Source organism: Rhinoraja longicauda, chromosome 11 (genome assembly GCF_053455715.1).
Source record: "Rhinoraja longicauda isolate Sanriku21f chromosome 11, sRhiLon1.1, whole genome shotgun sequence".
Lineage (NCBI taxonomy): Eukaryota > Metazoa > Chordata > Chondrichthyes > Rajiformes > Arhynchobatidae > Rhinoraja > Rhinoraja longicauda.
The window spans coordinates 38,679,848-38,705,773 of NC_135963.1; the positions used below are offsets into that span (position 1 = coordinate 38,679,848).

A 25,926-nucleotide genomic window follows, 5' to 3' on the forward strand; every position below is an offset into this window, starting at 1 on the left:
ACAGCACAGAAATAGGCTCTTTGGCCCAACTCGTCCATACTAACCAAGATGCCCCATCTCTGCTAGCCCCATTTGGTCCATATCTCCCGAAAACTTTCCTGTCCATGTATCTGTCGAGTACATGACTCTTCCTAACAATTTTCTGCTTAAAATATTTTCCCTTGTCTCCTTCTGATCCAGGAAGATGTTTTCAAATGCGTACAACAGCAGCCACCATCTCTGCAGTGCATTTGCTGGGCTGAGGGCTATGTGAATATGAAATTCCAGGGGATGATTACACCACAACTTGTGCGTGCAGGCAGGTTAATAGTAGGTTGTCAAGGACTGAGAATGTGACATTGATAGCTAACTCTCTACCTCACATGCAGATCTAGGCATTGGTGAAGGCAATTGTTCCTTGAGGAAATAACACCAGAGACAAAAGCCCAAAATGCAGGAAAATATAATAGCACCAGAGAGGATGCAGAGATGTTGTGGTGCAGAAAGGAAGATTTAAGTCTCTCATGTGCATGTTGGTCAAATCAAGAGCTGTCTATCTTGATCCTATTCCACACTTGCTGGTCTGCAGCCTTGCAGATTATGGCTCTTCAAGTGCTCATCCCAGCGACTTTCAAATGTGATGGGGATTCCTTTCTCATCCACTCACTGAGGCAGTGAGTTCCAGACATCCAGAGCTCTTTGAATTAAAAACATTTTTTCTCAATTCCTTTCTAACCTTGCAACAAATTTACTTGAAATCCATTTTGATGTGTCATTGTCCGCGCTACGCAGGGAAATAAATTATTCTTACTCCCCCTATTTTGGAGCTTTATCCTATTGGTCTCCATAAAATCTCTTCCCAATATTCTTAGTTCTGAAGAAAACAAACCCAGCCTTTCCATCTAACACTGATTCTCCAGCCATGACAATATCTTTGTAAATCTCGTCTGGACATTTCCTAGTCACATCCTTCCTGTAATATTTTAATTAGGCCAATGAACAGTATTCTAACTATGATTCTATTGCTATTGAGGGCGTGCAGCGTAGGTTCACTAGGTTAATTCCCGGAATGGCGGGACTGTCGTATGTTGAAAGGCTGGAGCAATTAGGCTTGTATACACTGGAATTTAGAAGGATGAGGGGGGATCTTATTGAAGCATATAAGATAATTAGGGGATTGGGCACAGTAGAGGCAGGAAACATGTTCCCAATGTTGGGGGAGTCCAGAACAAGGGGCCACAGTTTAAGAATAAGGGGTAGGCCATTTAGAACGGAGATGAGGAATAACTTTTTCAGTCAGAGAGTGGTGAAGGTGTCGAATTCTCTGCCTCAGAAGGCAGTGGAGGCCAGTTTGTTGGATGCTTTCAAGAGAGAGCTGGATAGAGCTCTTAAGGATAGCGGAGTGAGGGGGTATGGGGAGAAGGCAGGAACGGGGTACTGATTGAGAGTGATCAGCCATGATCGCATTGAATGGCGGTGCTGGCTCGAAGGGCTGAATGGCCTACTCCTGCACCTATTGTCTATTGTCTATTGTCTATTGATTCATGTAATGCATTGCTGACATTCCTCTCTGCTCTTGCATTTTTTTGCATTGACCAATTAATCTTGAGAACCTTCATGACTCTCAAGAACTCAGTTCCTTACACGTCATAGTGTCACATTTTATACTGTATTGTGTATTCATTTGCTCAATTTATTTGCTTCCCCAAATCTATCAGCTTACATTAACCAATGATGAATTGCATTCTCCACATTCATCTCCTCCTAACCAGTCCATTTTCCTGCAACTTTCATCTTCATGATCAAACACAATGCCAATGTTAATAGGTATAATCTACAAGCTTCTTTATAGTAATCCCATCATTAAAGACCAATTTGTTGATCTGCATTATATTAAGCAAGAGGTGTAGCACTGAAACTGACAGTAAAAACCTTCCTTATTCAGTGGGTTTCTTGTGATTCTGTATTAAATTCCTAGTGATATTTAGCTCTCACCCACTGAATCAATCTGAAATCTAATTTGCCACATTCTCTGAAATCCTGTGTGCTCGGGCAGTCTGCAATGTGGGAATTTGTTAAAACTATATCTATATACTAAAACTCTCGTTTGTTACCTTGTTTTGACTGAACATCAGCCAAAACGGTACACAATAGCGCGACAATTTTAGGCCCACCTTACTCACCATTGTCACTTTAGTGATATTGCAAGTAGTTTTATTGAAATCCGTGTTATATTTTTAAAGTTATTCACATTTTAAAGTTTAAAAGGAGGGGAGGAGGGAGGGAGGGAGGGAGGGGGGAAGGGGGAGGGGAGGGGGGGGTTAAGTAGAGAGGGGAGGGGGAGGACAGGGTGCAGCACCAATGCAGGAGTGGTTTGGGCCCAACGGGTCCACTTGGTCTAGTATATTACTAAAACTCTCATCTTGTTTGTTTGTCGCTTTGTCAGTTTGATTATACGTACCCGAAATACAGCCAAAACGGTACATGATAACGCAACAATTTTACGCCCACCCTACACATCATTCCACTGCAGTCTCGATTGATCAAGTTTTGTTACATTTTAAAAGCAGTTAACTTAATAAACTCGCACCCCCTCCCCTGCTCTGTCCACTGAACTTGCCTCATTTATCCTCCACGTTTGATTTCACCTGTTGCAGTGCAGTGCTACTATGTTTCTCACAGAGAACAAATCTGTCAGATTTGTTCAAGCCGCACTGAAATAGTGTGAGCAAACATCCCTGGAAAGGTATTGGTCCCCGTCCAATTTAGATACAACCCCTACTACCCCCCCCCCCCCCCACATCAGCTCTAGCTACACATTCATCTGTTCTATCATCCAAGCATCGAGGCATAAATAGGGTAGACAGTCAGAATCTTTCTTCCAGGAAGGAAAAATCAAATAGTAGAGGCATAGTTTTAAGGTGAGACGGGCAAAGTCTGAAGAAGATGTGCAGAGCAAGTTTTTTTTTTACACAGATGGTGGCGAATGCCTGGAACACACTGCTGGGATTGGTAATTGAGACAGATGCGATTGTGGCATTTAAGAGACTTTTGGATAGGCACATGGATATGCCAGAAATGAAGGGTTATGGATAATGTGGGGCAGATAAGGGCTGGTCTTGGCATCATGTTTGCTCCAGACATTATTTGCCAATCTTGTGCTGTACTGTTTGATGTACTCACATTCTCCCCTCACTAGCACAGGAAGTAATCCTGAGATAATGACCTAATTTCCCATTTATCCCCCCCCCATCCCCCACAGCCCCTGTCCTCTTCCACTTACACCTCTCCCACTGGCTTTACATTTCACTCCTCCTTCCCTCTCCCTATCTGGTACCCTTTTGTCTCCTTTTCACCTCTACCCTTTGTCACTCACTCCACTTATGCCAATCATTACCCCATACCTGTAATACTTGCCAGGTTTTGTCCCGTCCCCATATCTCGATTCCAGCTTTCTCCCCCCTACTCCTATCAATCTGTAGAAAGGTCCTAATGCAAAACTGCCTGTAGAAAAGAACTGCAGATGCTGGTTTACATCGAAGATAGACACAAAATGCTGAAGTAACTCAGTGGGTCAGACAGCATCTCTGGAGAAAATGAATAGGTGACGTTTCAGGTCAAAATCTTTCTTCAGACTGAGTCAGGGGGGAGGGAAACTAGAGGTATGATAAAGGTTCAGAACAAATTAGAGCCGGCTCCGATGACCAAGGAAAGGCAAGGCCCACAATGGTCCATTGTTGGCTGTGGAAGAGGTGATAACGAAAGGATGGATATATGGATACAAACAGTGGAACTTGCAGGACGTCTAGGGGTGGAAGGGGTGGAAAGAGAGGGAATGCAGGGTTACTTGAAGTAAGAGAAATCAAAAGTCATACTACTGGGTTGTAAGCTGCCCAAGCGAAATGCAAGGTGCTATTCCTCCATTTTGCATATGGCCTCACTCTGACAGTAGAGGAGGCCCAGGGCAGTGCCTGTCCATTCCCTTCCCAGATGTTGCCAGACCTGCTGAATTCCTCTAGCACATTGTGCTTTCATCGAGAAAGGATCATTTGTGATTGATAAACCAAAATTTATTATTTGCAAAGATCTGAAGAAGGGTCTCGACCCAAAACGTCACCCATTCCTTCTCTCCCGAGATGCTGCCCGACCTGCTGAGTTACTCCAGCATTTTGTGAATAAATCGATTTGTACCAGCATCTGCAGTTATTTTCTTATAGAAAAGACAATACATGTATTTGTTATTCATCTGGATTTCTGAAAGCATTTGAGAAAGACCCACATAGCAAAAAGTCAGTTACCCTTGAAGTTCAGAGAACAAAAGTTATTGTTTCGATTAGATTGTTTGGTTGAGAGGCGGCTGGGAGAGAGTAGAAATAAATTGTCAGGATGTAACAGGTGCTGTCCCATGTGGATCATCTGTGCTGGGTCAGCAAATATTCACACATCACCAACAGTTAGTGAATTTCACAGAACAATTCAGGGAGAATTCAGGGATAAAATTAGAAACACTTTATCTGAATGCAGTATTAATTATTAGAGAATTATATTAATATGACAAAGAGAGAGTAAATGGTTTTGGTTGAAAATATTAATTGTAGAAATAAACTTTGACAGATCTAGATGTCATTCAGATATGGGCTCATAGGGCGTATAACAGTACTTGGAGTTCGCCTGTTCCGACCCCTGCCACACTGTGTCTTTTTTTGTAAACTAGCATCTGCATTTCCTTATTTCTATATTTTTCACATGGATTCGAGTATTTTGATGATAAGAAGTGATTGAATAGGCTGGATTTGTTTCCCTTGAAACAGAGGTGGCTGAAGGCCGATAGAGGGGGACAGATTGTAAGAATTTTCCCTTGCTGGAGATGGCAAAAATTAGAAGACATACACACAAGATGGAAAGTGTTTAGAGGAGAAATTATGGGGAATATGCTCACATAGAGTGGCTGGAAGGTGGCAACTACTCGCACAACATTTCCAAAGCTTCTGGATAATCACTTGAATAGGGGGATTGCACGTAAGGTCGTAAGGTCAAAGGGCGTGACGCACGGAGTCGCTCAAGTCATCTGGAGGACATGGCAGCTTCCGGCATACACGAAGAACACATGCACCACGTACATTCTTACCTTGAAATAAACGCTCTGCTCGGCAACCTCAGCCACGAGGTGTTGAGCGCCGGACAAGTGGAAGCGGAACCCGGCTGACGGAGATGGCGAGCGGGGAGAAGGACTGGAGGGCCAGCAGGGACAGCGAGGGGCCGAAGAACTGCAGGAAGCGAGGCGTGGAGCAGGGGCGCCGAGCCTGGAGGAGCGAGGAGTGCAGGAATGGGAAGGGGTGTCGGGACACTCGGAGTGCTGGGAGGGAGCCGGAGACACGCTGATGAATGAAGATGGGCGAAGCTGAGCAACATGCAACTTCAACAACCTCTCAAATTAGGACTGACGAATTGTTCCACGACAGGAGTCATTCCAAACATAAAATAGAAGAAAAGCACTGAAAGCCATAGTAAATGATTGCCTGCAGTACACGGCGTGCCCCCCAGAAGGCGTTGCGTGGCAACAGTACGGGTGAGGGGTCATGACCTCGCCAGCCGAGCAATGGGCCAGAAGCGAGTACATGGAACTGGCAAAGAGAAGTACAATAGTCGGTATGGACATATTCGGCCGAATGGCCTGTTGTCTGCTGTATGACTTACTATGACTCCATCACAGCAGAACTTCTATCTAAGCTACTGCTTTTGCTGTTTTAATGTACCTGCTGTCCTGACACCTCAACGTTTCTCGGTACGCCTGGAGCAGGCCCTTCAGATTTGCTTGCCTCCTGACAAGACTCGACAGCAATTTTTTTTAAATTTCAGCTGTTCAGAGACATTTAAAATCACGTCATTGATTTGAATAGAAATGATTGCTTTAAAATAACCGATGATTAAAGTACATTAAAATTCGGATAAAATCAAAGCGTTAAAATTGACCCCCCCCCCAAAAAAGTCGACTTCCCTTCACTCAATTTCTGCACACCTCAATGTCCTGGCGGAGTTTTGGTCAGGCGGACACCTGTCGGTGGATCCTGATCCGCCCACTTGCCGCTGGTGGGATTCCGCGATTTCGAGCTGGGGCTGTTTGACCCTCACGACGCGCCGTCGTCGTCGAGCTGTTGTTTGGCGGACGTGTTGTTTGCGACGGAAAGCGCGACGGGCCAGGGCGAGAGGGATACGGGCCGGGGCGAGAGAGACGGACGGCGAGCCGAGACATGGCGACCGATTTCAGCGAGCGTATGAACCCGTCCATTTGTGAGATTGGCAGCAGGTCCCGCGACAGGGACTGGGACTGGGACTTTGGTGAGTGTCCGGCCGGGGAACGGGGGATCAGTGCCCGTCGAGGGAGCGGCAGGGTGAGTGTCCGGCCGGTTGCGTGCCCGGCCAGGGAGCGACAGGTGAGTGTCCGGCCGGGTTGCGTGTCCGGCCAGGGAGCGGCAGGGTGAGTGTCCGGCCGGGGATGTTCACTGCGGGTCAGCCTCCACAAGGATGAAAACCACAGGCTTTGAAAAGATTCTCTTATTTAATATCACCAGCAGATTATGTAAGGGAGCGTTCAGGAACAGGGTTCATTTAACCACCAGTTACGATCACCTCTTTCTGTTACAGATAGAAATTGTTATCCCTGGGATAACAATATGTTGTATCAAATGCGCAAACGTAGTTATGAATATTATGAATACAACTTTTCATTAATTTTGTAAACGGGATCTCATGCTCTCAAATATCAGCCCAAAGCCCTTTAAACCCACACCTCTGATTGTTCGAATTTTCTGTTTCCTCATTTGTCCGCTTTTGACAGTTCATGTCTGAGATCTGAGCCCTATATTGTTGGGAGTATGGTCCTCTTTCCGATGAGTTTACGGACATGGAAGGGCCGATTTCATTGGTAACAGGATACGTTTAAATGATTCACAACGGGAGTGAGCTTGCCGTCATGGAACTGATGAAATATTGCGTGAAATTTCACCAGGCAAAGCACCACCCCCGTTCCCGGCCATTCAACCACTATTGAGCTGTGGTTATGTGTCTGTGCGTCGTTTCTTGAGGTGCCAATTATGCCCAGTTATAATCTCTTATTCAATGATTTCCACAAGGCTTCAGCAGAATTGTGGCTGGAGTTTAGCAAACTGCTGATAGTTAGGAAATTACCCGATGGTCATCACCAAAGATACTAAAGGAGCAAGATGAACCACTCCGTTGAAATCGCCTATACTGAAGTGTAGTATGTATCCGTCATTTTAGTAGGCAAAACCCGCCGTCCGTTATGCCTCTCGCAGTGTAATCAGTGTTTTGGGAGATGATACCATTAAAATGCAGAATATATCTCATCTATCAATTCACAGATTTTTGTTATTTTTCTTTTTAAATATCTCTGCAAGTTTCTGCCTACTAAAATGGCGCCATGAGGTACTACGGTTTTTAGGGTCGAGTGGTCTATCGTGCTCCTCTAGTATCTTTGGTCATCACAAGCTCTCCCATGTGATGTCTCTACAGATGCTTAGAATCTTCTGATGCCTGAATACTACATCTGAATCATGCATTGGAGTACAGCCATTTTTTTCCCCTTGGTGTCAGTCAAAGTCAAGGTTGAAGAAATTATACACCAGCCTGCATTTGGGCATCATAACGCTGGGAATGGCCAAAAGGTGGTTTGGTATTTCCCCATCTCAGCAATACTTACATAATGTTGACATAAATGTCAGAATATTTAGATCGAGTATAGCTTTTAGTGGAAAATGTGCACATGTATGAGAGCATAGAGGTATGGTAGTCATTCAGATCAGGCAGCCATGAATGGTGCCTACTGACTGTACAACAAGGTGGCATCACCTGCACATGCAATGTCTGAAAGCTCATGAGGATCAATCATGATCTCACTAAATGGCGAAGCCATTTTGAGGGGCCACATGACCTACCCCTGCTTTTAATTTGTATGTTTGTATAAGATGGTAAAATAAACTTCCAGCCATTGATCACCAATCATTTGCAAGCTGCTGATGAAGTTGCATATGGGACCACTTTATCAGGATGGCATTTGCACCAATGAGCTAAAAAGGAAAGGACTCAAAGGGAGATTCAAAAATACATCAAGAACTTTCATGATCACTTTCCCTTGGTCATGCCTTATTCATACTAGAAGTGTGAACTATGTGCAGAGCCAAAGTGCTGCGGTGGATCAGTGGCGCATCTGGTAAAGCTGCTGTCTCACAGCACCAGAGACCGAGGTTTGATCTGGACCTTGGTTGCTATCTGTGTGGAGTTTGTATATTCTCCCTGTGACTGTGTGGATTTCCTCTGGTTGCTTCCTTCAACTCAAAGACTTGAAGGTTGATAGGTTAATTGGCCTCTGTAAATGGTCCCTAGTGTGCAGGGAGTGGATGAAAAAGTGGGATAACATAGAACTAATGTGTTGGGGTGATTGATGGTTGGCATAGGTTGAAGGGCCTTTTTCCATGTTGTGTCTTTCCATCAAGAAATATGAGCACTATAAATTCTGTAAAGGCAATATATTTATGTTGTCCCTGCCTCATGGTTTCTTTCGCCCAATGTGTCACAGACAGTTCAAAGCACAAATTGGTCTTGTTAGTTACATGTGCTTGCGTAAGCTATCTTTAAACAGTGGCCATCTTTCAGTCTGAAGAAGGGTCTCGACCCGAAACGTCACCCATTCCTTCTCTCCTGAGATGCTGCCTGACCTGCTGAGTTACTCCAGCATTTTGTGAATAAATACCTTCGATTTGTACCAGCATCTGCAGTTATTTTCTTATACTAACTGAAGGAAGTAAGGTTTTACGATTCTGATTTTGTTCAAAATTAGCTTTAATTTAATGAGATAAGTAAAACAACTCTCCAGTATTACGCAACCAATTATATTTGGATAGCACCTCTAATATAGAGAAATGTTCTATATGATATCACATTATTATTTTTTTCAGTTCTGCACATTGCCAGCAAGGCCACCATTTATTTCCATCCCTAACTGTCCTTGAGAAGATAGTGTTGAATTATTTTCTTGAATTACTGGAGTCCTTCTAGTGGAGGAACTCCTAGCAATGGTGAATACTGAATTTTAAATGCCGTGACACTTGAAAGGGAACCTATAAATGACAGTGAGTTGACTTACCCAATAGTGAAAGGACTGGATAGAGTGGATGGATGTTTCCACTAGTAGGAGAGTCTAAGATCAGAGGTTAGAGACTCAGAATAAAATTATGTCCTTATAGGAAGGAGATGGGGAGGAATTTCTTTGATTAGAGGGTGGTGAATCTGTGGAAATCATTGCCACAGAAGGCCGTAGATGCGTCAATGGATTTTTAAAGGCAGAGATAGATAGATTCTTGATTAGTAGTGATTTTGGGGTTATGGGGAGAAGGTGGAAGAATAGGGTTGAGAGGGGAAGATTGATCAGCCATGATTTAATGGCGGAGTAGACTTGATGGGCCAAATGGCCAAATTCTGCTCCAATCACTTTTGAACATGAATTGTGGCTGAAGGCACCAACGGCTCCTCCAGACGATTGCAGATACCGAATCCTGTGATCAGTCAATGCTATCGCTTCACTCTTTTGATTGAATCATTATCAAACCCCTTGCTTTTATTTTCTTAACATTCTCAGAGAACTTCACAGATCTTTAAATATCCCAATATGTGTTTCCAAATGTCTGGAGGGCTGAAAACGCAAGCATTCTTTTATTCTGTGAGGGCTGTTTTAACCCTTTGCCCACCAAAGCTTCATTTGATGGCGAGTTGCAAATGGAATTATATCGGATGGAAGATCATTGATGAGGCAGCTGAGGAAGGCTGTGCCGAGGGCATTACTTTGAAGAATCATGGAGTAATGTCATGGACCTCCAACAACCACAATCATCTTCCAATGAGAGAGGTTTGACTCCAACCATTGAACTGTTTCCCCCTCGTGCTTATTGCCATCAGACAAAATGAGTGAAGAGCCAAGAAATAGTTTGATCAAAGATAATTATTCTTTTGGCAATGGAACAGACAAAATGTGTAGTCCTTCGCTTTTAGCAGCTCTGTTTTACTAATATTGGTTCACTTAAAGCAGTTGCACTGATGGGATGCATTAGCTTCATTAGCGATTTGACTTGACACTGAAACAGCTTCAAGCTTTTTTTTAAAATCCACCAAATGTAACGTGTGTGTGCAGTCACATGTAGATTGTTAGAGTGTAACTTATGCCTAATGTTGGCAAAAATATAAGTATGTTCAGTGACCTGAATATGCTTTTGTTTTCTTGCCAACATTATTTATCGTAATAGTTTACTTAACCAAATCAGGTACATGCAAATGATTAAAAATTGTGGAAAGATCCCATGACAATATTTGCTATGTTTCCTGGTTAAGGATCTGCCTTTTGTGTTCAGGAAGGCTAATCATGTTTTGGTGTTATTCACAATGTGTACCATAACTTTGAACAGAAATGGAAATACAAATTTTGCAAGGATTCAATCATGAGTTGGGTAGATGATAGTATCAATGCATTGAATTTATTTCCTGATGTGGAAGTAGTTTTTCTTTTTTTCCCCTTAAGATTTGCTTGAGAACTGCAAGACTGAAATGTCTTTTTTCCACCTTGCAGTTTCTATGCTAATAGTATGTAAATGATCTTATTAATTACTTAAATTGTGTTCAAAGATTTTCTTTCCAGCCTGCTGTTTTAAAGCATGATGCTGCTACTTTCCACTCTTTTGAACTTATTAATGAAATAATGGGGGGAGTTGATCATGTTTTTAACTGGCAATCTTATATGGAACTACTGCAGTCCATGCAACCTGCCTTCTCGGATATTAGCAGTGAAATATGACAAGTCGAAGATGAGGTGGAGGTCAAATGCCACAGCATCCTCCAGTCCCCAGCATAATTTGGAGTGCCTGACATAAGAACAGTTAACCGATTTTCTTACTTTAATTTCCTCGCATTTAAGTTTGTTGAATGTTACAGATGCGGTCAAATCCCATCAGGGCTTCCAGAAGCAGGTTGTTGGGATCTGAAGCCTGAGGCCTGCTTGCTTGAAGGCCCCTTTGCATTGTGGATGTCTCTCAGATAAAAGAGTTCAGCTTGACAACCCTCTGTATCTATTGCATGTCCGTGCAGATATATTTTGCCAATGGGCTGACATAATTGGAGTTTACTTTTGTGCTGAAATTCCTAGCACTGAAGGATGCCCAGCCTTTCATTCTAGACTCCCCACTTTGCACCCTTCAAGGAGAAATCCCCACAACAATTGCTTTGCCAAGTTGTTCAGAATTTTGTTTTTTTAACATGAATTGTAAATAACTGAGGCTGTCGTACTGATCCCTCTGCCATTAATTGCAGGTTGCCAACATGAAAAACTCTCATTTATTCCTATGCTTTTACAAAACAAAAATAACATATCTGTGTTATGGTAACTGACGTGATATTTAAATGTCTTGCGTGTTACTATGATTCAGAAAGTTCAGAGGACACGTATTGCCGGGATGTAAAGGAATGGTGGGTGAATAAAACAAAGCATTTATGTTCAGTGTCCTTGAAGCATATTTATTACATTCGGATCAAGGCGAGGATCTGACATTGGCGACAAGGATGAACTTGTAATTGTTTAGTTTAATTTTTGAAGCAGATATGGCATTTAAAGAAGCAGCTGGAATTAGAATTTTGAATTCATTTGACCCAAATGGGGAGGCGAGTGTTGTGAGTGCAAAGTTTAAGGCATGGCTAAGGCAACGGTTGCATGTTTGGAAGATCTTGTGAGAAACGTCTTTGGGCATTGTTGGGCATTTTGCACGCAGCACGATGATAGAGGGGCTGAATACTTCAGATAGAAGATTCAAGCGAATGGTTTTGCTTTTTGATAATACAGACTTTTTTGAGTAATGTTGTAGTTGCACTCATCCAGATGGTGGAGCTGTTTCATCACCCTCAATATACCTTGAAGATGGTGGGAAGGTTTTAGGCTGTTAAATGGTGATTTATCACCTCAAGTTCAACAAAAACATTTGAGTCCATTAGGTACCATTGGCAGGATTTTGTATTGACATTTAGCTCATCAACTTCAGATTGTAACCAGAGCTCCTGTTTTCTATTTCGCATAGCAGTTGTGCTTAATGATATTGCTAATGCCATTTGTTCTTTGTCTAAATTCTTTAATTTTAAAACTTGTATTCCATCATTGTCATTCCTTTTGCCATTTTAATTTCTGCTGTCATTCATTCTGTCATGGGTCCTTTTCATTCATTTCTGCCCACCCACAACACACATCCAACTTTGAGGGTATGAGGCGTGAATTGTCCAAGATAGACTGGCGATTGATGCTGAAGGGGTTGATGGTGGACATGCAATGGAAGGCATTTAAAGGTCGCATGGATGAACTACAACAAGTGTTCATCCCAGTTTGGCAAAAGAACAAACCAGGAAAGGTAGTGCATCCGTGGCTAACAAGGGAAATCAAGGATAGTATTAAAACAAAAGATGAAGCATACAGATTAGCCAGAAAAAGTAGCATACCAGAGGACTGGGAGAAATTCAGAGTCCAGCAGAGGAGGACAAAGGGCTTAATTAGGAAAGGGAAAATAGATTATGAGGGAAAACTGGCAAGGAACATAAAAACAGACTGCAAAAGCTTTTATAGATATGTCAAGAGAAAAAGATTAGTTAAGGCAAATGTAGGTCCCTTGCAGTCGGAAACAGGTGAATTGATCATAGGGAACAAGGAGATGGCAGACCAATTGAACAAATACTTTGGTTCTGTCTTCACTAAGGAAGACATAAACCGTCTGCCGGAAATAGCGGGGGACCGGGGGTCTAAAGAGATGGAGGAACTGAGGGAAAGCCAGGTTAGTCGGGAAGTGGTGTTAGGTAAATTAAATGGATTAAAGGCAGATAAATCCCCAGGGCCAGATAGGCTGCATCCCAGAGTGCTTAAGGAAGTAGCCTCAGAAATAGTGGATGCATTAGTGATAATTTTTCAAAACTCTTTAGATTCTGGAGTAGTTCCTGAGGACTGGAGGGTAGCTAATGTAATCCCACTTTTTAAAAAGGGAGGGAGAGAGAAAACGGGGAATTATAGACCAGTTAGCCTAACATCGGTAGTGGGGAAAATGCTAGAGTTAGTTATTAAAGATGTGATAGCATTACATTTGGAAAGTGGTGAAATCATCGGACAAAGTCAGCATGGATTTACCAAAGGCAAATCATGTCTGACGAATCTTATAGAATTTTTTCGAGGATGTAACTAGTAGAGTGGATAAGGGAGAACCAGTCGATGTGTTATATCTGGACTTTCAGAAGGCCTTCGACAAGGTCCCACATAGGAGATTGGTGTACAAACTTAAAGCACACTGAGGGTTCAGTGTTGAGGTGGATAGAAAATTGGTTGGCGGACAGGAAGCAAAGAGTAGGAATAAACGGGTCCTTTTCGGAATGACAGGCAGTGACTAGTGGGGTACCGCAAGGCTCAGTGCTGGGGCCCCAGTTATTTACAGTGTATATTAATGATTTGGACGAGGGAATTGAATGCAACATCTCTAAGTTTGCGGATGACACGAAGCTGGGTGGCAGTGTTAGCTGCGAGGAGGATGCTAGGAGGCTGCAGAGTGACTTGGATAGATTAGGTGAGTGGGCAAATGCATGGCAGATGCAATATAATGTGGATAAATGTGAGGTTATCCACTTTGGCGGCAAGAACAGGAAAGCAGAGTATTACCTGAATGGTGACCGATTGGGAGAAGGGGAGATGCAATGTGACCTGGGTGTCATGGTGCACCAGTCATTGAAAGCAAGCATGCAGGTGCAGCAGGCAGTGAAGAAAGCGAATGGTATGTTGGCATTCATAGCAAGAGGATTTGAGTTTAGGAGCAGGAAGGTTCTGCTGCAGTTGTACAGGGCCTTGGTGAGACCGCACCTGGAGTATTGTGTGCAGTTTTGGTCTCCTAACCTGAGGAAAGACGTTCTTGCCTTAGAGGGAGTACAGAGAAGGTTCACCAGATTGATCCTTGGGATGGCGGGACTTACATATGAGGAAAGACTAGATAGACTGGGCTTGTACTCGCTGGAATTTAGAAGACTGAGGGGGGATCTTATAGAAACATATAAAATTCTTAAGGGGTTGGAGAGGCTAGATGCGGGAAGATTGTTCCCGATGTTGGGGGAGTCCAGAACCAGGGGTAACAGCTTAAGGATAAGGGGGAAGTCTTTTAGGACCGAGATGAGAAAACATTTCTTCACACAGAGAGTGGTGAGTCTGTGGAATTCTCTGCCACAGAAAGTAGTTGAGGCCAGTTCATTGGCTATATTTAAGAGGGAGTTAGATGTGGCCCTTTTTGCTAAAGGGATCAGGGGGTATGGAGAGAAGGCAGGTACAGGCTACTGAGCTGAATGATCAGCCATGATCATATTGAATGGCGGTGCAGGCTCGAAGGGCCGAATGGCCTACTCCTGCACCTATTTTCTATGTTTCTATGTAACTCTTGTCAATCTTTCAAATTTTTATTTACGGATGGGTAGACGTTCTGAGACGTTCTCAGCACAAGTGTTGCCAACAGTGACTATTTCATCTGTGAACTCGAATAGATGGGGCACCTTGGTCGTCATGGGCAAGTTGGGCCTGTTTCCGTGCTGTGTGGCTCCATGACTCTGATTATTACTGATTTTTGTGGGAGGATCAGACTATTCTTTCCCGTATGTCCAGCAGAGGGTGCTCATGTTGCATTATTTTCAGCATGAGTTCCAACCACATCAGCACCAAATGAGATGAAATAATTGTCATTCCTCTAAAAAATCTTTCCTGCTTGTTTGAGGCTGTTACTGCACTGAAAGTGACTGGTATCAAGAGGATGCGCTGCCTCGGAAAAGTGGCTAGCATCATCAAAGATTCGCACCACCCTGGCCACACTCTCATTTCACTCCTATTATCGGCAAGAAGGTATAGGAGTCTGAAAACTATGACTATCAGGTTCAAGAATATCTTCTTCCCAAAAACCATCAGGCTCTTTAACACTACAAAGTATTAAATGAACTGTAAACTTTGGATTGTCTTTGGTTGCACTCAGGACTTTGGGCTATATTACACTAGTATTGGGGTTATTAATTTTTTGGGGGTTTGTTGTGTAATGAATGAGCGTTGTGTTTCCAGGTTAGTTCTGTTGCTGCAAGTAACATAAATACTCTGACAATTAAATATTATTGACGCTTGATGTCTCCCTGCAATGCAGGCAGAATGTTCATTCAAGACCTTATGGTATGTCAGGAAGCCACTGAACAGATATTTATTTCTAAATATTATACATTAAGTTAGGATATTAATTGATTTTGAAAATACCTTTTTTTATTCTTCCACATCAGAGTAGAACTTGTTGCAGTGTGGTTGTTAGGACATAATCCTTTGCAATTTTTTTAATCTCATGTGACTAAACCACATTTTTAAAGTGGTCTGTGTTTAATGTTTTCATAATCTAAAAGAAAACAGTATTTTCTGATGTAGTATTTGTTAAAGTAAATCCCACATAAATTGAACTTGTGGTAGTAATTCTAAACTGACAAATTTCATTGGCTTGTATTGGAAATGGTGGAATATTGGGTAATTGTTGAGAAGCAGTGTGGTTGCGGATGTTTGATTAGAAAAACTCATTGAAGTTTTGGATAAAATCTCTCAGCTAAGTAGTTGCCTTGGATTTTTCTCAGTGAAAACAGCCACAACATAACATCACAATTTCTCTCAATAGACCCTTATCCCTATCCTTTTGTACCCTGCATTACTGAGAGGGCTGATTATTAACACCAAGCTTCAGGTAAATTACTTCACAAGAGAAATTTAAACAAAACAGCAGTAATCTACTTAGAGCATCAGCAAAGTCTCATTGAGATAACTAAGTCTCATTGTCAAGCAACTGACATTTTCATTTCAGCTTTCCACCTATCTCAATCACCTTTATAAACGTTTGATGTCCCAATGCAATTTGCAGTAAATAAAGTGATGTGTGATCTATTTTGTAATGTAAGGAAAGCAGCAAATATCCCCCCCCCCCCCCCCCACCCCGAGGCCTCCTTAATCAACTGTGATAATGCGCAGAGAATCCTATTTTTATTTGTTGATGAGGAGAGAAACATTTGGCTGAACATGTCAAAACTCTTAAATTGGTTACTGGGTGATCTAAGGGAAGAGGAATTCTCAGGGACCGGCAAGACCGACGTCTGGCAGAGCCATAGTGGTGAGTGACTCCAATGTCTGAGATGCGGACAGGAGATTCTGTGGCAGCAGGCAAGACTTGAGGATGGTCTGTTGCCTCCCTGATGCCAGGGTTCAAGATGACTAAAGAACATCCTGAGAGGGAAGGTGAGCAACCGGAAGTCGTTGTGCATGTGGGCACAAACGATATCGGGAAGAAGAGGAAGGAGGTTCTGCAACTTGAGTTTAGAGAGTTAGAAAAATAAAAGAGAAGAAATATAGCATAGCAAAGATGAGCGGGAAGCCAGAGGATTGGGTAACTTTTAAAGAGCGCCAGAAGATAACTAAAAAGGCATTACAGGGAGAAAAGATGATGTACGAAGGAAAGCTAGCCAAGAATATAAAGGAGGATAATAAAAGCTTCTTTTGGTATGTGAAGGGGAAAAAATTAGTTAAGACAAATGTGGGTCCCTTGAAGACAGAAACAGGTGAATTTATTATGGGGAACAAGGAAATGGTAGACGGGTTGAACAGGTACTTTGGATCTGTCTTCACTAAGAAAGACACAAACAATCTCCCAGATGTACTAGTGGCCAGAGGACCTAGGGTGACGGAGGAACTGAAGGAAATTCACATGAGGCAGGAAATGGTGTTGGGTAGACTGATGGGACTGAAGGCTGATAAATCCCCAGGGCCTGATGGTCTGCATCCCAGGGTACTTAAGGAGGTTGCTCTAGAAATCGTGGACGTATTGGTGATCATTTTCCAATGTTCTTGATTCAGGATCAGTTCCTGGGGATTGGAGGGTAGCTAATGGTATCCAACTTTTTAAGAAAGGAGGGAGAGAGAAAACAGGGAATTATAGACCAGTTAGCCTGATATCGGTGATGGGGAAGATGCTGGAGTCAATTATAAAAGATGAAATAGCGGCAAATTTGGATAGCAGTAACTGGATCGGTTCGAGTCAGCATGGATTTACGAAGGGGAAATGTAACTAGGAAAATGGACGAGAGAGAGCCAGTGGGTGTAGTGTACCTGGACCTTCAGAAAGTCTTTGATAAGGTCCCACATAGGAGATTAGTGGGCAAAATTAGAGCACATGGTATTGGGGATAGGGTACTGACATGGATAGAAAATTGGTTAAGGCAACGGTTGCATGTTTGGAAGATCTTGTGAGAAACGTCTTTGGGCATTGTTGGGCATTTTGAATGCAGCACGATGATAGAGGGGCTGAATACTTCAGATAGAAGATTCAAGCGAATGGTTTTGCTTTTTGATAATACAGACTTTTTTGAGTAATGTTGTAGTTGCACTCATCCAGATGGTGGAGCTGTTTCATCACCCTCACCCTCATCACCTGGCAGACAGGAAACAAAGAGTAGGGATTAACGGGTCCCTTTCAGAATGGCAGGCAGTGACTAGTGGGGTACCGCAAGGCTCGGTGCTGGGACCGCAGCTATTTACAATATACATTAATAACTTAGATGAAGGGATTAAAAGTAACATTTGCAAATTTGCAGATAGCAAAGCTGGGTGGCAGTGTGAACTGTGAGGAGGATGCTATGAGGATGCAGGGTGACTTGAACTGGTTGGGTGAGTGGGCAGATGCATGGCAGGTGCAGATTAATGTGGATAAATGTGAGGTTATCGACTTTGGTGGCAAGAACAGGAAGGCAGATTATTATCTGAATGGTGTCAAGTTAGGAAAAGGGGAAGTACAACGAGATCTGGGTGTTCTTGTACATCAGTCACTGAAAGTAAGCATGCAGGTACAACAGGCAGTGAAGAAAGCTATTGTCATATTGGCCTTCATAACAAGAGTTGAGTATAAGAGACAAGAGGTCGTTCTGCAGTTGCACAGGGCCCTGGCGAGCATTGTGTGCAGATTTGGTCTCCAAATTTGAGGAAGGACATTCTTGCTATTGAGGTAGTGCAGGGTAGGTGCACAAGGATAATTCCCGGGATGGCGGGACTGTCATAGGTTGAAAGAATGTAGTGACTAGGCTTGTATACACTGGAATTTAGAAGGATGAGAGGGGATTTTATTGAAACATATAAGATTATTAAGGGATTGGATACGCTCGAGGCAGGAAACATGTTCCCAATGTTGGGGGAGTCCAGAACCAAGGGCTACAGTTTAAGAATAAGGGGTAGGCCATTTAGAACGGAGATGAGGAAAAACTTCTTCAGTCAGAGAGTTGTGAATCTGTGGAATTCTCTGGCTCAGAAGGCAGTGGAGACCAATTCTCTGAATGCTTTCAAGAGAGAGCTAGATAGAGCTCTTAAGGATAGCGGAGTCAGTGGGTATGGGGAGAAGGCAGGAACAGGGTACTGATTGAGAATGATCAGCCATGATCACATTGAATGGCGGTGCTGGCTCGAAGGGCCGAATGGCCTACTCCTGCACCTATTGTCTATTGAATTATAGTAGATGCGATGGAGCATACAAGAGAAATGTTCATGAAATTAAGACCATTGCAGTCTGCACTGTTAATAGTGCATGATTCAAACTCATCAATTGCTTAAACTACTCTTCGTTGTTTCACTGTTCGAATTGGCACATTGAATTTTATATTGTACTGACCAAGTGGACCCATTGGTCCCAAACCTCTCCTGCATTGGTGTAGCACCCTCTCCTCCCCCATTCCTCCCTCCCCACTCTCCCCCCCCCCACTCCCCTCCCCCCCACTCCCCCTCCCTCCCACTCCCCCTTCCTCCCCCTCTCCCTCTCCCCTCCCCCTTCTCTCCACCCCCTCCCTCCCCCTTTCCTCTGCCCCACCACACCATCCCCCTTATCTCCCTCCCTCCCTCCCTAGGATAGATTTAAACTTTAAAATGTGAATAACTTTAAAAATATAACACCAATTTCAATAAAACTACCATTTTTACCATTAAAGTGACGACAGTGAGTAAGGTGGGCCTAAAATTGTCGCGCTATCATGTACCGTTTTGGCTGAAGTTCAGTCACAAACAAGATAACAAACGAGAGTTTTAGTATATAGATGGCAAAAATCCATCCCGATGCAGGTTTATGATTAATTTTTTTTCTTTTTTTTCTGTTAATTGTAGAATCGTTGCTGTTTGAAGAAATGAATGAGACCAGTAACATGTTTGAAGCTTTGAAAAACAATCCATTTGTAAGTACTAAGCATTCATCCTGTCTTCAGTTGCAGATGAATTGGGTGCTGTTTGGTTGTTCAGGCTGGGGTAAAAACTTTCCTTTTCCACTCCAGCAAAACTAAGTAGAAACTCAAATGAGAGTAGGATGGATCCAGTCAACATGTAGGTTAATTTGACTGGGTAAATGTAAAAAATTGTCCCTAGTGTGTGTAGGATAGTGTTAATGTGCGGGGATCGCTGGGCGGCGCGGACTTGGTGCGCCGAAAAGGCCTGTTTCCGCGCTGTATATATATGATATGATATGATATGATATATGATATAACATGGATTTGGGATAACTAGTAAACAAATAACATTCCAAAAAAAATTCTTCTTGACTAACAAGTAGCACAACTTAGTTGAAATACCCTGACAAATTTGAACTTAAAATGCTGTCAACTGACAAATGTTTCATTAAAGTATCAGTGAAGAATGCTGCTGATCACTTTCAGCCTCAGAATTATGTCTTTCAACCAGAAACCGTTCAAAATCATCCAACAGCAACCATGGCCCACTCCATCCATCACTTTTTTGTCAGTATTTAGCAGAAACATTTTCTTTCTTTTTGCTCTATCAGTTGTCCTTGTATTAAAAAAAAACAGCAGTTGGATCACTCCCTTGTACTCCAGACTTTTTGCTTATAATTGACACTATTTCCTTGAGTACGTTTTTCTATACCTGTTGAGAATATTTCAGTGCATAGATGCTGAATGATTGGACTTGCCTTGTTTCTAATTTTTTACAATTCATAAGGAATTGAATGAGTGATCTTGCCATTGCCCACATTCCTATCAAATTATTGAGATTTTGCACATTTATCACTTTTTGTTAATTTATGTGTCCACCTACTCCACCCACATTGGTATCTGTCTGTCTTGCCATTTTGGCAAAATTATCCAAGTGGCTTTCTGTCCCATCTTCTCAGTCATCTCTAAATGAAGTGGACAGTTACAGCCCCTTGCAGACTATGTCAATGTATCCATTGCTCCTGCTACCTCATGTAGTTTTATATCATGTAGTTTCGCCAATTTCTTAGACTGGCCAATAATACTTATGTAGCTCATATTTTCTGTTTCATATGCTCTGTACATTTCCATTTTTCAGGATCTGCGTTGGTAATGGTACTAGATATAATTATTCATTTAATTGCTTTTTGCAAGATACTGTAAAAGCCATTAATGCAGTTTTTCTTAAGGGAAACTGTGCCCTTGCCCTTTGCAATACAAACTGATTCTGTTACACATTAATTTATGAACACCTTCCACTGATCTGTTATGGTTATTCAATGCATCTTGTTGGCTGTGAAATTGATTTGATTTGTGCTGTGGAAGTCTGAATGATCAAATCCAAAATCTGATAACTGTCTTCTTTCCTATTGAACATTATGTTCAACTCCATCAAATTATAACTTTATTTAAGTCACACACTGATGAATTGATGATTACATGCAAGTAATTCCTTATTGTTATAGGCACACTTGTTGCAGGGACATGTTATTGCAGGAAACACTCCTTCAGAAATTCACCACTTTTCTGACCTGTTCACCTTTGATCTTTATGAAAATTAAAGTTTCCCAAGAAAACCTTCTTGCCAATGTTCTTGGAATAGGAATACTTTATTGTCCCATGTGACTAGGCACAGTGAGATTCTTTGCTTGCATACACAATATATACAAATAGCAGCCACCTACAGCGCTGACAAAGTTGCAAACCTTGAGATGCAAATCGATGTAACACAGTGCTTTGTATTGTACGTGGAAATCTTAAATTTTCCGTTGTAAACGGTAAAGACAATGTTAATTAAACCACATACGTGTATACATTGGTAAATTGTAACGTTTATGTTTTTATTTTCCATTTATTAGGATATTAGCATGGATGTTGATTTCAGTTTGGAATTCATGACCTGGGATTATGATCCTTGGGGACCAATGTGCAGTTCATCTCCAGGTATATGTTATATATATGTATTCCTTTGTCTTCCAGTGATTTATTGTAATTTAAAAAAAAAGTAAATATGTAAAACCTGTGTGAAAGTTTGTTCACTTGAGAAAATACCCACACAACAATAAACAAGTAAAATACTGGAAATAATCAGTAGGTCATGCAGCATTTGTGAGAAATCAGAGTTGATGTATCAGGTTAATGATGAGTCATTATCCAGAAATGTTAAATCCTCGTTCTCACTGGCAGACCTGAGTGTTTCAATCATTTTCTGTTTTTGTTTTTGATGATCAACAACTGCAGCTTTCTTGCTTTCAGAAGATCGCCAATGTAAACAGAGCAGAGAAATATTGTTAGAGACAGACTCAGTTTGAGAGTGGACAATAAACTGTTGTTTGTGAAGTGAATTTCAATAAATCGGGCTTAAATAGAATAATTGCCTGTTGGTATGTACAACCTCTTTCTAGAAGTATTAATGTGCATGTTTCTTGTATATCTTTCTTTGTAGATGAACAAATGAAGTCTGAGCCTCAGTCTCCAGCTTCAAATTATTCAGTGCCTTCTCCTGCAGAGTCAAAATTGCAACATGTAAGCAGCTCCAAATGTTTTCTTTGTATTTTTACCAGTAGAACTTACAAAACAACGTTACATTTTTATAACGTCCTTTGATCTTCAACGATTTATTTTTGGGTGCTGCAGTTTGTATTGTGACGCCACTGTACCATCAAATTGTGTATTGAAATTTATTTTGCCAGCAGCTTTCCTTAAATCATACAAGGAAAAGAAGTAAGTGAAAATTGTCTGAAACTAATTTGATTAATAAGGAGCATAGGAGAGGAAAGCAAGATTCTCCATATAATCGTGGTTTCTGATGGAGAGCTGATGGCCAGATGGAGAAACCCGAATGTGAACAATGACACGAGACAGTGGCTCATGCATTTGGAATTTGATGTATGATATTTTTTTTTATTTAAATGCATGCTGGGGCCCCTCTACCGATCCCTGGAGTACATTGTAAGTCACATCCTGCCAATTTTGGAATAGGACCATTATCCCTATATTCCGTTTCTTTCCTCCAAATTGTGTAATATTGTGAAGAGCACAAGAATATAAGAAGCAGAAGTAGGCCAATTGGTCCCTTGGGCCAGGTCAGCTCTACAATAAGATCATGGCTGCTGCATATATGAACTCAACACCATTTCACTGCTCTTTACCCATCCCTCTTCATAGTTCAAATCTGTGTCAGAGCAACCTTGAATATATTCAGTGTCCTTGCCGCCACAGCTCTTGGAGGAGAGTGTTCCAAAGAGTGACAACCATCTGACTGAAAAATTCCTCTTAAACCTTAATACCTTTTAAACTGGAACTTCAGTTAACTCTTCAAAGAAAAAAAATGTAAGCCTGTTTTGCAGTTTCCAAATTAATGTTTGTTACCTTTGATCAGCTTGTAATTGACCATGTGTTTGGTGAATGCTCTGTGTCTCTGTCCCCAGATAACAATTCTAATAATGTCTCCACAACAGGCATTATATAATTATTTATTATTTATTATTTCTCCGAACATTGGTAAATAATGCAATAACAACGGCCAATTTTCCATTTCCAGAATTAATGTTTTGGAAGATTGTGATTTGTACATTCACATCTTCTGCAACATCTGTTTTTGCTCCAGGCAGTAACTTTTGAGCCCTCAGAATACACCGATGAGCCAAGACGTTATGACCACTGACAGGTGAAGTGAATAACATTGATTAACTTGTTACAATGGCACCTGTCAAGGGGTGGGATATATTAGGCAGCAACTGAACAGCCAGTTCTTAAAGTTGATGTGTTGGATGCAGGAGAAATGGGCAGGCGTAAAGACCTGAGCGACTTTGACAAGGGCCAAATTGTTATCGCCAGACGACTGGGTCAGAGCATCTCTGAAACGGCATGTGGGGTGCTCCCGGTCAGCTGTGGTGAGTATCTACCGACAGTGGTCCGAGGAGGAACAAACCACAAACCAGCGACAGGGTGTTGGGTGCCCAAGGCTCATCGATGCGCGAGGGCAACGAAGGCTATCCCGTCTGGTCCGAACCGACAGAAGGTCTACTGTGGCACAAGTCACAGAAAATTTTAATGATGGTCAAGGGAGGAATGTGTCACAATACACAGTGCATTGCACCCTGTTGCATATGGGGCTGCGTGGCCGCAGAGTGCCCGTGATGACCCCTGTCCACCGTCGAAAGCATCTACATTGGGCACACGAAAGTCGGAACTGGACATTGGAGCCGTGGAATAAGGTCGTCTGGTCCGATAAGTCCCGTTTTCTTTTATTTCACGTGGATGGCCATGTACATGTGCGCCATTTACCGAGGAAGTGATGGCACCAGGATGCACTGTGGGAAGACGACAAGCCAGTGGAGGGAGTGTGATGCTCTGGGCAATGTTCTGCTGGGAAACCCTGGACGGCAATTTGACACGTGTCACCTACCTAAACATCGTTGCAGACCAGGTACACCCCTTCATGGCAATGGTATTCCCTGATAGCAGTGGCCTCTTTCAACAGGATAATGCGCCCTGTCACACTACCCACATTGTTCGGGAATGGTTTGAAGAACATGATGAGGTGTTCACGGTGTTGCCCTGACCTCCAAATTCTGCAGATCTCAATCCGATTGAGCATCTGTGGAGTGTGCTGGATTGACGTCCGATCCACGGCGGCTCCACCTTGCAACTTACAGGACTTGAGGATCTGCTGCCAATGTTTTGGTGCCAGATACCACAGGACACCTTCAGGGGTCATGTAGAGTTCATGCCTCGGCGGGTCGGCACTGTTTTGGCGGCACACGGAAGACCAACAGCATATTAGGCTGGTGGTCATAATGTTTCGGCTCTTAAGTGTATATTTACATTTGATCTCATTTTTTTCATACTTTTTAAAACTTTAAATCTATTAAGTTCCTACCTTTAAATTTGGTTAAACATTTTTGTTCCATTCCCGATCCATGTTCCTTTAATCCTGAAGAGTTACAATAGTTTATTTAGAGCAAGTGTGCGGCTTCTGTTTTTAATTTTAAATGAGGAATATTTGGGTTTGAATAAGTATGGCCTGCAAATGCTCCTTTTCATTTTGTACAAATACTGTCATGACTAGAAACAGTCTTAATCGTTCACAAAAAATCCTGTGGGTTTCTTAAACTTGTGATGTGGCTTTTGAATAATTGCAGAAGGTGCTTAAAATAATTTGAAGACTCGTTCAGGTGAAGATTGTATCTCCTTAGAGTGACATCCTGTTTCTTTTATAATGGGAGTTAGGCTGGGACTCGCCTTATCCCTGTCTCTCTCATTGATTCACAATTAGATGTCTGGATTAGAGGGTTTCAGCTACAACGAGAGGTCTGACTGGACTCGATGGGTCAAAGGGCCTATTTCCGTGCTGTATCTCTAAAGTCTAAATGGCCAAATGCCCGGCACAGCACCCTCTCAGTCTGTGCTGGATAGACAGTCTGGGGCACACACTGCAGGGGACCAGAGCTGATGGCTTGGAGTGATGGAGTCTCTGGATTTGAGCAGCAATTTATGAAAGTTACCAGGGTTTTGGGGAACATAAGAGAGAACATATAAGATTATTAAGGGATTGGACACGCTAGAGGCAGGAAACATGTTCCCAATGTTGGGGGAGTCCAGAACCAGGGGCCACAGTTTAAGAATAAGGGGTAGGCCATTTAGAACAGAGATGAGGAAAAACATTTTCAGTCAGAGAGTTGTAAATCTGTGGAATTCTCTGCCTCAGAAGACAGTGGAGGCCAATTCCCTGAATGCTTTCAAGAGAGAGCTAGATAGAGCTCTTAAGGATAGCAGAGTCAGGGGGTATGGGGAGAAGGCAGGAACGGGGTACTGGTTGTGAATGATCAGCCATGATCACATTGAATGGCGGTGCTGGCTCGATGGGCCGAATGGCCTACTCCTGCACCTATTGTCTATTGTCTATTATTTTGTCCGATTTCATTCCAATTTCATGTTTGATTTTCTTCTGTTTTTCCATTACATATAATCAGTCTGTTTTCTTTCCCATCCTTTCTCCCCAATGTTAACTCTTCTGGTGTTAATCAGTGCTTTTATACGATATGATACGATAGAACTTCATTTATCCCAGGAGGGAAGTTGATCTGCCAATTAAAATGGCGAGTGGAAAGGATTGGGGAGGTGGATGTGGGGGGGGGGGGGGGGGGGAGTCAGTCTACCCCACAGAAGGGGGAGGAGTTTTACAGTTTGATAGTCACAGGGAAGAAGGATCTCCTGTGGCATTCTGTATTGCATCTTGGTGGAACCAGTCTGTTGTTTAAGGTACTCCTCAGATTGACCAGTGTATCATGGAGGGGGTGAGCTGTATTGTCCAAGATGCTCCGCAGTTTGAGGAGCACTCTCTAACAAAAATGAGATGCTGTTTCTGCCAAGTTTTATTTTAAACTTCCAAAAGTAACTGCTGAAGAGTTGTTAAAACATTTGTGCTCTCCAGTTGAACTCCTAAAATTCCTTGGTATTTCTTGCAATAATGCCAGTAGCTCTGCACAAAATCTGGTCCATTGTTAATCTTTTTGTCTGAATTCGAAAGCGCTTGTTTGAGTCTTCAGTGCTACTGTGTATGGCAAATATGGATTA

General features: G+C 42.4%; 1 protein-coding gene across 1 annotated transcript in view; it reads left to right on the forward strand.

Moving 5' to 3' along the window:
- The first annotated feature begins 6,141 nt into the window (after window positions 1–6,141).
- atf6 (activating transcription factor 6) overlaps window positions 6,142–25,926 on the forward strand; it is a 214,223-nt gene continuing 194,438 nt past the window's right edge. The window contains exons 1-4 of the mRNA XM_078407413.1: window positions 6,142–6,318; window positions 19,250–19,317; window positions 21,204–21,288; window positions 21,791–21,870. Of these exons, the coding sequence (XP_078263539.1) occupies window positions 6,231–6,318; window positions 19,250–19,317; window positions 21,204–21,288; window positions 21,791–21,870 (321 nt within the window). The 5' untranslated portion in view covers window positions 6,142–6,230. The remainder of the gene's footprint in view (window positions 6,319–19,249; window positions 19,318–21,203; window positions 21,289–21,790; window positions 21,871–25,926) is intronic.